The sequence below is a fragment of the Gymnoscopelus microlampas genome, assembly GCF_963454915.1.
Source record: "Gymnoscopelus microlampas genome assembly, chromosome: 7".
Taxonomy (NCBI): domain Eukaryota; kingdom Metazoa; phylum Chordata; class Actinopteri; order Myctophiformes; family Myctophidae; genus Gymnoscopelus; species Gymnoscopelus microlampas.
The window spans coordinates 9,532,809-9,548,271 of NC_139944.1; the positions used below are offsets into that span (position 1 = coordinate 9,532,809).

General features: G+C 42.7%; 1 protein-coding gene and 1 long non-coding RNA gene across 7 annotated transcripts in view; one reads left to right on the forward strand and one right to left on the reverse strand.

The window, feature by feature from the left end:
- The window catches only part of LOC311049647 (SLIT-ROBO Rho GTPase-activating protein 3-like), a 108,200-nt gene extending 98,766 nt beyond the window's left edge, over positions 1–9,434 (reverse strand). For all 6 annotated transcript variants that reach the window (XM_084063396.1, XM_084063395.1, XM_084063394.1 and 3 more), the window contains exon 1: positions 8,719–9,434. In XM_084063396.1, coding sequence (XP_083919522.1) covers positions 8,719–8,788 — 70 coding nt within the window. In that variant the 5' untranslated portion in view covers positions 8,789–9,434. The remainder of the gene's footprint in view (positions 1–8,718) is intronic.
- Positions 1–15,463, forward strand: part of LOC311049673 — a 388,479-nt gene that overhangs the window by 344,724 nt on the left and 28,292 nt on the right. The gene's annotated exons all lie outside the window — the stretch shown is intronic.

Consider the following 15,463-nt stretch of genomic DNA (forward strand, 5'->3'; position numbering starts at 1 on the left):
GATAAGGAAAACAAGTGTCATTATAAGACAGTGGTTCTCAACCAGTGGTCCGGGGACCACCAGTGGTCCTTGGGGGGGTCCCCAGCGAAATTAGTTAACATAGCGTCACCATCGTTTGAACCACTTAGCCTTGGCTATTCAAAAGTGGCAGATCTACAAGCTCATAGCGCGGCACCCACGATTTTGTAACCCCATTTTTTACACCCAGTGCCAATTGTCTATGTAATCCTTGGCACTACCTTCCCTCTGCCAACCTAGGGAGGCCAGGGCCGAGCTCATGCCTCCTTCAATGCATGAGAGCCAACTGACCTTCTTGTCACCTGACAGGGGGCAGTTTCCCTGGTTGGACGTAGCGTGTGGAAGGAACACGTTATAAAAAAAAAGAACATTTCTAACTCAAATTTTTGCTTCTGGGGGGTCCCTGGCACGAAAAATGTTCAGACAGGGGGTCCGCGGCCAAATGTATGTCAATTTAGGGGTCCCTGGCATGAAAAAGGTTGAAAAAACACTGATATAAGACATTTCTCTTGCAAAATATTAGAATTCCTACACAACTGCAGATTATTTTAACGTATGAAATAAACCACCCTCACACATTTTTTTCAAATCATAGTCGCTGTCGAGCAGAAACCTTTTATCTCCATATTTAACTTTTGGTGTTTTTTTGGTAAATGAATGCCCTACTCTGTCATACTACAATGTCTCACAAAAGCAGCAAAAATATCCGCTCAAAAACAAGCTCAAAACACGTCGCATTGCGACACGTTGTGAGTATGTAGATCGATTTTGTTTAGCTATTTTTAAATTGGAATCCTGAAAAGCAACAGTTTTGGACATGAGGGACAGCGACAAAATCATACAGTTGCTCGTTTCATTTGGTCTGTACTTAAACCGTGGAACCTGGCATCCCTATTCTTGGCATGTCATCATATTTTTTTTTTTATTGTGAAGCACAGGATAAAAATATACATATCCGTTCAAATATATGGGTTGCTTCCTTTTCTTTCAAAAAACAAACAGACATACACAGGGGCGTCAATTAGGTATGGCAAGGTAGGGCAGGTGCCATACCTTGGCAAAAAAAAGAGAAAATCATGAATAGTACCCTAATGCAGGTGTAAGACTGTGTTTGTATTGTGGTATAATGAATAGTTTTCCATGCATTTCGGGGGTTTTGGGAGGTTTGACACATTCAGCAAAAATAGCTGATCTACAAGCTCAGAACTGAACTCTTAGATCGGCTATTTTCAGCAAGGAGGGCCCAACGAAGAATTTGCCTATAGGGATTTAAGTGGTTCAGCAGGTTAGAATGATTTATTCTGGGGATAACAGTTGGCTTTTGGCAACGAAACCATGGCACAAAAAAAATGCCGTCATTAGAGGGGTAATGAGGTTACGGCGGCTATAGTGTGCAACGTGTAGTGGCATGACACGATGTTTCATGTTCACACGTGAATATTCATACGCTCTGGATGAATAAATCATACAACATGCTATCAGCCTTTAGCACACGCATCAGAGAGGAGATGGCATGTGACAGGAAGGTTCTAAAGACAGAGTGCTGCACCGTCGGTTGTAGTTTTTTTTTTACCCACGATTTTTGTAATCCAGGTCGCAGTATAGCGACCTGGATTACTGCATGTTTTTGTGAGGGTATTAACTACCCTAGGACACACATGCAAACTCCACACAGAGTAGGCCCTTTCGCCGACCCCACCTTGGGTATGGGCACTGATGACGCAGAGGAGAAGACACGCCCACAGCGTCCCTGGCGGGAATTGAACCCAGGACTTTCTAGCTGTGAGGCGCTGCAGTTTTAAGTAGGGTTGAGATCCTTTTAGGATTTTAACAATTTCGATTCTCACACTTTTTTCATGTCAAGGACCCCCAAAATGATATGATATTTGTCTGCCATGCAGCACCTCAAACGCCCAAAAGAACAGCTGAAGAAGAGATTTTCAGACAATATAACACAGGTCAATTTGGTTCCATTTGTACACTCTCAGAGTTATGGGGGTCCTTTAAATTTAAAAAGTTTGAGAACCACCGATATTGTAATTGTATAGCAGACGTGAAGTCCACATACCAGCTCTGACAGTGTGGGGGGGGGGGGGGACTGTTCCGGAAACGGTTCCAAATGTGATGGAACTGATTCGGGTTCCTCAATGCGTGGATCCAGAAACGGGTTCCGGATCCAAACCCTACATGTGACAGAAGGTTATGAGCCAGAGTGGTGCACCTGTGCTTGTAGTGTTATCAGGGTATAGGGCTGGGCAATTCATCGAAAATGTATCGACGTTTTTTTTAGCAGTGCTGTATATTATGCTTTGTTGTACAATGGTGGTGGGCAAAAATAGCAGATCTACAATCTCAAAAGGCAGTGCATCATGACATGTCGTGAGCTCATAGATCTGCTATCTTCACTATTAAAATCGGTTTCACACACGATTACAAAAAATGTTGGGTGAAATTCTTTTTCGTTTTTGTGCAAGCTCTCAACAATTGCAGTTGGAGAAATAGTTAACCACTTAAACCCCACCATCAAGCTTTTGCAGAAAATAGCAGATCGACAAGCTCACAACGCGTCGCACTGCGACGCGTTGTGAGCTTGTCGATCGGCTATTTTCAGCGAAAGCTTTCCCCACAATAACAGAAAACACAAAAGACACAGGTATCGAGCCCTGCGAGATTCCGGTCAACCTTATAGGGTTTAAGTGGTTAAAATATAGATAAGGTGAGAAGAAAGGAACTAGTTTGCCTATTATGTCCAGAACAGCAACACTAGGGTTGATGTTGTTAAAGGTTTAAAAAAGAGGCAGGGGGGGTTGTATTGAACTATAGAGAAAAGCAGGTATAGTGACTCATGAGTAAGCCACACCTATCGGTGCAGAATGCTGCTCATGCTCGTCATTCCATTCACAAATCGCAACGCACACGCAGTAGTAAAACTGTTAAAGGAGAACTTCACCCATTTTCAACCTTATCTTCATATAATTGGTCTACTCACTCTGTCCACCGAGTCACTCAGAAAGTGAAACGTCTCTTTCAACATGACATTTTTTTCATTTTGCTTTATTTCTTGAAAAGGCCTGGTCAATGAGGAGGAGAGCCATTTACATGTAAAATGGTATTATCTTATTTGTTCTCATTTTATTTTTGACATGAAAACAGTTTGAGAACCACTGACATAGTAACATACGTTATTTTTCAAAAAACTGTTAGGATTTAAAAGACACTATGTCGAATCGGCCTCAGGCCTTAATGGGTTAAGCATGTTTACTTATGTGGTATGTTATGAGGAAGGACGTAATATGAACAGGAAGGACTGTCAGTTGTTTTCTTTTTGTGTAATGTGTCATATAATCCCATATGGGATGGGCCAAAAATGGTGGCATGACATGAAAATAAAAATGTCATTCATTCATTCTGTCACTGGTAGGCAGGTTTCTGCACAGTCCTCCTCTGAGACACAGAGTGAGTAGGCAGACAGTGTGCCATAAATGAGCAAAGACATGGTTGAAGATGTATGAAGTGGGCCCTTAACGAAAAGTCTGTTTCCGCTCTGGAAGACATGAATGACAACAACAACATGAATGCCTAAATTCAAACGTTAGAGTTAAATTCACACTGAGGATTTTACAGTGTTGAGACTCTAGTCTCTGTAATGTATGATTTAGCGTCATGGCTTTGGCAAAGGCTACTAGAGTTAGAGTTTGTTCTGGATTCCGTAACTTCAATAATCAAAAAGACTAGATTATACAGGTAGTACACGGTATTTACAAAAGAACAAATATTGAAAATAAATCCTAATCATATTTCAAAATCTAAATAATGCTTTGTCTGGTTTCTGATATGCCTAATAATTGGCTATTATTTAATTACACTGTACCCATCTTATATTCATCTTATACTATTGTACTCCATTGGCTAAAATTGCCATAACTTCATTTAGTATGAGTACTCAAATTCAATGAAACTATATGACCACTTTATTATAATGTCTTTATAGACTAAGATCTGGCTTACTCCATAACCCATGTAACCTAGCAGAAAGCCTATTGTAATATTAAGTTAGCGAGACATTTGAATTGGAACACTGCATTGGCGATACAATATGTGGAGTCCAAGTAGACCCTCTGGGAGAAGACCTCAAGAGGCGGCTGTTCGTAGCTACAGTGGAGTCAGTACTGCTGTATGGGGCCGAGACACGGATCCTCACAGCACAACAGGAAAGGGCCCTGGATGGCGCCGTCTACACAAGAGCACTACCAATGGCCCTAGGTGTCACATGAGAGGACCACGACGGAAAAGTGGACCATGTCTACGGGGACCTGCCACGGGTCACAGACACGGTCAGAGAGAGAAGGATGAAGGCTGGCAGGGCACTAACTAACTGGTGGCAAACAAACTATACACTGTTGTGGGAGACCCAACCCAGGGCACAAGCCAGGAAAGGAAAGAGGGTGCGCGAACTACGCAGATGCACTGCGACGCGACAGCGGAGCTAACAACACCGCCGACCCTCAAGACCCTGATGCTAGACAGGAGGTTGTGGAAGTGGAAGGCAGCGATTCAGGAGTACCGAGTTGGTGTTGGCTAGACCGCACCGCACTGCACTCTGAGAGTGTAGAAATGGACTCAAATGGATTCAAATGGACCCGTTCGGGTCCATTTGAATCCATTTCTACACTCTCAGAGTTAAATTAACCCTACAGTGGGGTTGGCGAAAGGGCCTAGTCTGTGTGGAGTTTGCATGTTCTCCCTGTGTCTCCTAGGGTAGTTAATACCCTAAAAAAAAACATGTCGAAATCCTGGTCGCTATACCGCCTCCCCGTCCGCCATGACAGCGGCTCTGAGCTCGGCTGCCTAGGTTGGTGGGGGGAGTGTAGCGCCCAGGGTCACTTAGAAAAATTGGCACCGCTGTAGATTAAGATAAAGAACGCCTCCCTCCCCGCCTGATGGAGGGGAAGGGAACTGGTTGGAATAACGTGTTCCTTCCACGCGCTACGTCCTACCGGGGAAACTCCCCCCCCTGTCAGGTGACAACAAGAAGGTCAGTTGGCTGACTTGGCTCTCATGCATTGAAGGAGGCATGAGCTCGGCCCTGGGCTCCCTAGGCTGGTGGGGGGAGTGTAGCGCCCAGGATCACTTCGAAAAATTGGCACCGGTGTAGATTAAGATAAAGAATGGTATCAAATGTGGGCCTGTGGCCTAACACATAACAAAACGGGTGGTCCTTGACAATTCAAAAGCCGTCTGTTCAAGCCCGACCTGTCCATGAAATCAGGTCTTGTGGCTTTTACATAAGGCCAGATGGGGGGGGGGTGGGGGGGGGTGGGGGGGGGAGTGAGACGCATTAAGCAGAAAGCCTGCATGAAATAGAAGAAAGGTGAACACGTCGTCTCTAAAAGTAGGATGGACCCCCTAACCCGTGGCAGCATTCCACCATGTCACTTCCTATAATGTCATTCCTCTGTCAATGGGTGCTGCCAGAGGTAGAAAGTCACTTTCACATTTTTTTGGGGACCTTTACTTTACTTGAGTATTTCACATTTTTGAACATTCTACTAGAGGTAAATATTGTAGTTAGTTAGTTACTTTGCAGATTTAAATTATTACAAAACATACATTAACCACTTAAGCCCTATGTTATACTGTACTTGGTATACGGTAGATTGGTTATTTTAAAAAAATACCTTTTTTTTTAAAGATTTGAGGATACTTTTACTTTGGCACTGTAAGTACATTTTAGTACTGTACGTACTGTATATGTTCTTCCACCGCTGGGTGCTGCTTCTTCTAGTCACATATTTAGCAGCAGACAGTACAGTAAAATGCTTTCATGGTTCATAATTCATACTGACCACATGCATTATGTATGGATGGCTTTTCTCAACTGCTCTGTGACCTTCTCCACTGTGCATTTGCATCCAGGAATGACACTTTGTCTGTTCTGTCTTGGAATTTAGCGTTAAAGGAGCACTTCACCAATTTTCAACCTTATCTTCCTATAATTGTTCCTCACTAATGCTCGTTATAAGATGGAACAATTTACGTCTACTAACTCTGCGTCTCATTGGTGGACTGTGGACAGTTCGGAAACCTGCCTACCAGTGACATGATTAATGGGGATTCCAAGCTAAACTACAGCCTTTCTCTTCCTGGAAAGTTAGCATGCTGAAATAGAAGCCATTGTTCTTGCATTCATATAAAATCGTGTCCACAGCCCTCCTCTGAGACACAGAGTGAGTAGACAGAAATGGTGCTATCTTATAATGAGCATCAGTGAGGACCAATTATATGAAGATAAGGTTGAAAATTTGTGAAGTGCTCCTTTAATTGATTTGATTTGATTTGAAGCATGCATGATGCCTACAGTTTAGGATTGCAACAGTTAATAGAACTAATCATCTACTGTATAAAATAACTGATAATTGTTAATAATACATTATTTTAAATCTACATGATCCTATCCCTATTTTGGGCATGTCATATTGTCATTATACGTGAAGTAAAAAACGAAATCAAAATAGTGACTTTGCAGATCTACAAGTTCACAACGTGTTGCATCACGAGACATTGGGTGCTTGTAGATCTGATATTTTCACTATCTTGCACGACACATGTGTGCAACAAAGTAAGTGTAGGCCTAATAGATTTGTTGATGTATAGTTTTTTTTTTTTATAAAAAAAGAATATTCTCCATTATTCGGTTTATCGAAAAAGTAATCAATAGAAAAATCACTAAGACATTTTCATATCCTATCCTATATCAAAATTGCAGAGAGGGTCAACCGACGGTGGGTCGGCGGTGGGTGGACGTCGCAAACGTAACATGCGGACCTGCGAGGCGCACCGTTGCTACGATCCGCACCAAACTTGGCACCAACACTTGGCACCAACACTGGTCAGGGGTCTACCATCAGAATAGCCACACCATTTCCCCGCCCTCCATCTGTGTTCCTATTGGCTGGGCTTTAAACAGCCATAAGTTCCCAGCATGCTAAACGCCCCAAACTTGGTGGGTGCTCTTAGACGGCCAATTGGGACGGGCTGTAATTGCTTAAGCCCCGCCCCCTCTGTGTATTATTGGCTGGGCTTTAAACAACCATAACTCCAGTTCCCAGCATGCTAAATGCTTCAAAATTGGTAAGTGGTCTTACGGGATGGGCTGTAATTGTTGAAGCCCCGTCCCCATTTTCTTTCCTATTGACTAGGGTTTAAACCAAAACTCCAGTTCCCAGCATAATACAGGCTCCAAACTTGGTGGGTGGTCCCACAGACTTCCAATTTCATTAAAAAATTACCACTTACGGGTTTGCCTTGAATCTTCACCCACACACTTTCTGAGGAGTGTGGCGTTCAATGGTGCAACCCGGAAGTGGATCTGTTCACTTCCGGTGTTCCCAGGAAGTGGTCGTAGACCCCTACCTCCCAAACGCAAGGTCGCACAGGTATGCCAGTGGACCTGGGTGCTGCAAGTGCATCGCTGCTCGGCAGCAGTGTTATAGCAGTGTTCAACACTTCAAATGGCCATACTTGTGGTGACCATTGCTCTTAACATAGGACTAGGTTTGAAGGCCGCATAGTGGCCTGAAAATCTAGTAATTGATAGTTGCAGACCACCTGCTTCAGCTACAGAAATAATAGACTGATTATTGCATGAGTTGTGGCCTTACAACACACTTACATATCTAATAAATCTCTAGATATGTATTATGTATGATAGCCTTCGGTGCATGACTGTCTGGTGACATGACTGTCCAATCTGTTATGTTATGTTATGTTATTGTTCATGTGTGCAATTGGCAACTGTATTTTCCAATAATAAAACCTTCACTTTGAAACAAATTATGAAAGCCTCGACCTCCATATATTTGGCTAACTAACAAGGCCAATTGGCTCTAGACACAAATCATCCCTGCTAATTCTAATGGGTCAATACTACAAGTTATAACACCTTAGTAAATGTACTGTAGGCTAATTATCTGTTTTCCTATTGTTTTACTTTTAAATCGATGCTGGGGTGTTACTAGCGACTATATATATATCAACTCCTATTGATCGACAGGGAAGAATGGCATAAAGCAGTGGTTCTCAATGAGTGGTCCGGGGACCCCCAGGCGTCCTTGTAGGGTTCCATGAGGTCCCTATCAAATGAGTCAATAGCCTCCAAATCAGCTTTGACCACTTTAACCCTTTGCTTCAGCAGGTTAGTCCAAAAATAGCAGATCTACAAGCTCAGTGTGGCTGCGAGGTTGTAGATCTGCTATTTTTGAATAGCCAACGTACAAATGGATAAAGAAGTGGTTCAAATGACTTTCGCTGCGGACCCCCTGGATCGTGCCCAAGGACCCCTGGGGGTCCCCGGACCCCACTTTGAGAACCAATGACAACATAGGCTACAACATACACGTCAACGTGGGGGTCCTTGACGTGCAAAACGTTTGAGTAGAGGCTATACCAGTGGCATAATAACATCCATAAGAATGTTCATGACAATGCTCTCTCACCACCATGTTGGCCACAAAAGACATGCTTTTGCAGAACGTGTCCCACCCGCGCAGCAATGCACGCACTATGCAATGACAGAAAGTTACGCAATAGTAGGCTATAGCCTGACAAGCCCCAATAGCGATGTGATGACGCCTAGAATAGATCGGATCAACCCCCCCCCCCCCCCCCCCCCCCCCCCGAAAAAAAACACAACCAACCAACCTTTAACTTGCGTCTCATATTCGGCGATGATCTCTTTGTCCTTCTTGACTCTCGTATGAGATGATGACATGTTGGAAAATATAATGGATTGTTGAGATCCCACCACAGCCAAGGGATCAAGTGTCTCTCTCTCTCTCTCTCTCTCTCTCTCTCTCTCTCTCTCTCTCTCTCTCTCTCTCTCTCTCTCTCTCTCTCTCTCTCTCTCTCTCTCTCTCTGCCACAATAATGCAACGCTGGCGTGCGCTTTAATTACGTCTGCCAGAGAAATACTTGATGAAGGATCAAATAGATCCGTGCGCTGCTCTGCTGTGCGGGTGCGTGCGTGCGGTGCGTGCGTGCGTGCCAGAACTTCAGTGATTGGACCTTAAGGCTGGAGCTTCTCGTGCTACAGATCTGTGAAGCCTTTGCTTCGCTGTCTGTCTGTGTTTCACGGCCGACGACGTCGAGCTAAAGAGTGCATGATCCAAAATAAAATCCGCCCTCTGCTCCGGGGAGCATATAGCTCTGATCTCCTCTTCTCCTCACACACTGGATCCACTGGATCCTTTTGGATCGCATTGGGAACGGATCGGCTGTCTATGGGTGTCAGCAGCAGCAAAACGGTGGTTGCATTGTGCTGTTTTCCACCATACTGTGTCCACATCTACCCCCCTTCTATCTGTCTGCGTCTCTCTCTCTCTCTCTCTCTCTCTCTCTCTCTCTCTCTCTCTCTCTCTCTCTCTGCAAGTTCAATGCTGCTGCAGAGAGAGTCAGCCTGTCTGAATGGATGCTCCTCCCCCTCCTCCTCCTCTCTCTCTCTCTCTCTCTCTCTCTCTCTCTCTCTCTCTCTCTCTCTCTCTCTCTCTCTCTCTCTCTCTCTCTCTCACCCCCCCTCTCTCTCTCTCTCTCTGCAAGTTCAATGCTGCTGCAGAGAGAGTCAGCCTGTCTGAATGGATGCTCCTCCCCCTCCTCCTCTCTCTCTCTCTCTCTCTCTCTCTCTCTCTCTCTCTCTCTCTCTCTCTCTCTCTCTCTCTACCACTAGTTCTGCTTGCTTGATTGATCACAGTGAATTGATGCTGTGCCATAACTGACAGATCCAACATCAGTTGGTGGAAGAAGCACTCAGATTTGTTTGAATTAAAGGCATTGTATGTAACTTTAATTGCCCTGTGTTTACATAACAAAACAATCAATATTATTTTTTAAATATAATAAATACATTGGTGTGGTCACTTTTGAGCCACCAAAACAAACAATGAAAACACCAAAATCCAGAGAGAGGTCAATGTGTTTTCTGCAGGTAAACACCACCACTCCAGCGGTATAGAGCAGTGGTTTTCAACCTTTTTCATGTCAAGGACCCCCGAATTGACACTTATTAGCCTGCGGACCCCCATTTGAAAAGATATACCATGGACCCCCATAAGAGAAGACTGTTATGGCTCTAACAGTGATTCTCAAACATTTTAATTTCAAGGACCCCAGTTTGACATGAATTATAGGCTACGGACCCCCATTTAATGATCATTTCTATCTCTGGGACCCTGATTTATATTGTAAAATCAATGTTAATTTAACATTTAAGTTACAGACACGAAACACATACGGTCCATTTGGTTCCTAAATATCTATCATTTAAGTGGGGACCCCCAGGAACCCTCTCAAGGACCACTGGTGGTCCCCGGACCCCTGTTTGAGAACCATTGGTATAGAGGGAAATTATGGGTAAAATGTATAGGTTGTAAACACAGGACAAAGTTACATGCTATGACTTTAAAGTAAGCAGTGGTGGTAGCAATACCACGATATAAAACCACCAGTGGTCCTTGGGGGGGGTGTGGGGGTGTGGGGGGGGGGGTTTGTACCAGGGGGTCGACCCCCTGGATAGCGTCACAATCGTTTCAACCATTACTATTTTTTAAATCTATTTTTGAAAAAGGCTTTGAATATATGTATTTTTTAAAGTGAACATTTTTAACTCAAATCTTTGGTTCTGGGGGTCCCTGGCACGAAACAAGTTCAGATGGGGGTCCGCGCGGCCAAATGTATTATCAATTTAGGGATCCCTGGCATGAAAACGGTTGAAAACCTTAGGCAGGTTTCTGGAGGCGGTTGCCAGATGAATGATAATTATCTTATTTGTATAATTTTACCCTCTGTACGATGTACGATCAATAATGCCCAAATGTACGTTCATTTCGCCATATCAGAAACATGTGTGAATTTACTCAATTCCCTGGCTGATGATTTTGGGATCCGGTTTGGCTTTTCAAAATAAGTCAGTAAATACTACTACTTGAAGGCATGAAAAACACCGGCCGCGTCTGTCTAGTCCAGTTTCAGGCTTTTATTTGTGTAAGGTCTAGGAAGTTGTCTGATTCCATGCACCATATGTGATTCATTTTTGTCTTGTAGGAGGTAACAATGGTGTTTTTTTACAATAAATACACAATTTCTTGTGAAATTACATATTTACAGCTGTGATTTATCTTTTTTTGGCTGTGTACCATAGTTTTTGTTCAAATACGATCATTCTGAGCCTCCTGTACGATAATTTAGCATTTCCCAACTGGCAACACTGGCTGGAGCTCTGACCCTTGGCTGCCCCCATGGTCACGATGTCTGCCCGTGAAGGGGACATTCCGTGCCTGGGTCTTGACCTTTGGTCTGGCCAGCTCATCGATTGTGTGGCGACATTGTAGTTTCACAAGACGGTCTTGCACCAGCCCTTGCTATTTATGGGGAAGGTCATGTTCTTCTTCCCCAAAGAGTGTGGCGAGTCTGAGCAGACTGCAGAACACATACACTATAATGATTACCGCCTGCCTCCCCCTTATAGTTCACCTTCAGAAGCCCACCTCTTCTTATAGCAGCACTCAGTGGTGGAAAAAGTACTCAAGTAAAAGTATCAATACTGCAATGTAGAAATACTCTGTTACAAGTAAATATTGTACTTTTACTCCACTTAAATTATTTGAAAACTTTAGTTACTAGTTACTTTGCAGATATAAATTGTTATATTATAAAACATACATTAACCACTTTAGCCCTATTTCATACCTAGGCTATTTGAAAATAGCCAATCTACAAGCTCAAGCGATCTACAACGCGTTGCGTCGCGACATGTTGTAGATCTGCTATTTTCAAACATTTTGATACCAATACTTTTGTACTTTTACTCAAGTCAATTTTGAATTCCGGACTTTTACTTCTACATTGCAGTATTGATACTTTTACTTAAGTAAAACATTGGAGTACTTTTTCCATCACTGATTGCTACTCTTACTTATAAGTAAAAAAAAAAGAAGGAGAAAAAAAGGGTACTTCTGCTACCACTGCAATGGAAACTATGGCTGAGTCACAGGCTCTGGGTGAAGCAGTGTTTCAGCCAATGGTGCTGAATATGAATGTATTTATCTCAGGGGGGTAATAACGTCTTAGCATTAGTTGTGAGAACGTGGGAGTCTTCCAGTGTGGGTTGGTTATCGTATAGCGGAAACCTCTTATCTCCATAGTCTATAACCTTTTGTGTTTTTTTCGTAAATTAATGCCCCACATGATCATACTATAGCGTCACACAAAAGCATCCAAAACAGCAGATCTACAAGCTCAAAACGCAGCGCGAAGCGCTCGTTTTGACTTTTGAGCTTGTCGATCTGCTATTATGAGGTTTCCGTCCAAGAGAGACGTTATGTAATAATACATCACCATCATTTATATTGTTTATTTTTCTATTTAAAGCCAAGCAGAATTCATCTCTCCCATTAATTTGACAAAAGAGGACCGCTCGTTGTCTCCGCCAGGCCGAAAGGCATGGCGAGAGAGTATGTTTTGCACGCTGTCTGTCCGTCCGTGTGTCCGGTCTGTCCGCGAGCACAGCTAATCTCCGGCACCGTTGGCCCGGTCGCTGCGCAACTGTGCACACACACTCCCTGGATGCCAATTCAGAACCTCTGACCCAGATTTTTCACATGGGCCTGTTACAGCACCACCAGGAGGCCGATTTGTGCAAAACCCATTTTTTGGGGCGGTGTAGCCGCCCCCTATAAGTGAGTTTTGGACACCGACCAAATAATTTGTGTACCCCCTAACCCTTCCATTGTTAATGCAAATCGATACTTTTTTCATATCAGCCAATCACATTACAGCTAGTGTCATCACCACTAACTGTAATGTGATTGGCTGACTTTGCAAATTCAGGACTGTGATTGGCTAGCGAAACACATGACACATGTGCAGCCCTATGAATAGCAGTATGGACTTTAAAAAAAGTAATTTATCCTTTTTTTAAAGTGAGTCATGTTGTGATGACCACACACCGCCCACTTCACACTGGGTGTGATTTTTTATATTACTCCTAGTACTGATTGTATCCAAACGTCATGCAAATCGGTACACAGTATCTCTATAGTCATGTGATCAACACGGATCCGTCCGATTTTCCATATTCCATCCTGATTGACTAAGGTTGGCTTCCAAAATTTGCAGGATTGGTCCGTTTTGAACAAAATCATGAACGCAGCTTGTGATTTTCCGTGAAATTTTACACGCACATTCCCACCAGGCCGAGGAAGAAATGCCAGCCTTTTCACAATGGCCTGTTATAGTGCCACCAGCAGGTCTAATTTAGCTAAACACAGTTTTGGAACAAAATGCCTCAAATCATGAATGCAGTGTCCGATTGCCGTGAAAGGCCTTAGAAGAAATGGCACCCTTTTCACACTGGCCTATTATAGCGCCACCAGGAGGCCACAATAATGTACCTGACCTGGCGGAGACCTGTGCTCCGAGGGGCACTTTTTCCAACTAGAACATCTTTTCTGTTTGTTAGTTTGGAGCCACAAACAGTATAAAAGAAGCACTAATAGACTGACTAAACCATAGGGGATATTCATGCTACATTTCTCAGGCTATATATGAACTGAAATGCTGTGTTTATTGTATTTATATATTAGGCATTTTGCTATTACACCCTTGTAAATATCAATGCACATTGCACAGATCCAAATTTTACCCAAACTTTCGACTCCACATTGGAGTATTATGACAGCCGATCTTACTTCAAGAAAGCCCACTAGATTAAGGCAACCACTCTCACCCACGTGTCTCTATTTTGGGCGTCTCAGTATAGGCGGAAATTGTCAAAAGATGGCACCATTTTTTCCTTCATGAATACAAAAATAGCACATCTACCAGTAGTGGAAAAAGTACTCAAATGTTTTTTTTTTAAAGTAAAAGTATCAATACTGCATTGTAGAAATACTCTGTTACAAGTAAAAGTCCGGAATTCAAAATTGACTTGAGTCAAAGTACCAAAAGTATTGGCATCAAAAGGTAGCCTACTTAAAGTACTGTACCAAACGTAAAAGTACTCATAATGAAGAATATCCCGGTTCAAGTTTTAAAATGTATACGAATCTTTTGAAAATAGCAGATCTACAAGCTCACAATGTGTCGTGATGCGACACATTGTGAGCTTGTAGATCGGCTATTTTCAAATGGCAGAAATGTATGGCTGAAGTGGGTAATGTACGTTTTGTAATAATGATAATCAAAAGTTTTCAAAAAGCACAATATTTGGATCTGAGATGTAGTGGAGTAGAAGCAAAAGTATTAGAAATTGGAAATACTCAGGTAAAGCATGTACTTTACAGTAATTAAGTAAATGTACTTAGTTACTTTCCACCACTGACACCTACAAGCTCACATTGCATGTCACACCCGTAGCTGACAATGTATAATGTCATGTGTATGAAAGGGGTTTGGTATTTTGACAGTTGACAAGTAATGTGCGTATAAGATAAGCATATCATTTGATATGCACACAGAACAGGTTCTCCCTTAAAATGCCTGCAGGCCCTTTTCAGAACAGTGACACGACACGCTTCAGTAGCGATATAGACATGTGGACTTGCTTCAACTCAACAGGCTTGGAAAAGGAAAAGGGGTAAATTCAGTTTTTCAGTGTCACCCAGCTGGCGGCTGCTCAGGTGGTTCTGATGGGGCGGGGGTTAGGCGATAACCACTTAAAACATTGGTTGACTTGGCTCTGTACTTGGTCTGCTCTTGTTTCCTTCTACACCAAATAGCTTTATTGTGACACGTTGTGAGCTTGTAGATCAGCTATATCTGCTGATTGTTTCCCCCAGAATAGGGGGTGCTAGTGTTCTAGTGGTCAAGACATCTCAACACATATCCGGGGCTAGGAATCGAACCTGGGACCTTCTGTTTCCCAGGTGGCCTCTCCAGTACTATGAGTACATTTACTTTACTTGAGTATTTCACAAAATATACATACTTTAAACTTCTACTCCACTACATCTCAGAGGCAAATAATGTACTTTGTACTCCACTACAATTATTTGAAAATGTTAGGTACTAGTTACTTTTTAGATATAGATTATAATTACAAAACAAAGGCTATACATACAACTACTTAAGCCTTATTTTATACTTCGGCTATTCGAAAATAGTTGATCTACAAGCTTACAATGGGTGGGTCGCGATGTGATGCATTGTGAGCTTGTAGATGAGCATTTTTTTTAATACAGTTTGTAACTGTTACTATGTTTTGAGGCCAATACTTTTGTACATTTACTGAAGTCAGATTTTGAATACAGGGCCAGGCCTTTTACTAAGTTGAGTATTTCTATGATGTGCTATTACTGCTTTGACTTATTTACAGTGGTGGAAACAGTACTCAGATATTTTACTCAAGTAAAAGTAGCAATACCACAGTGTAGAAATACTCTGTTACAAGTAAAAG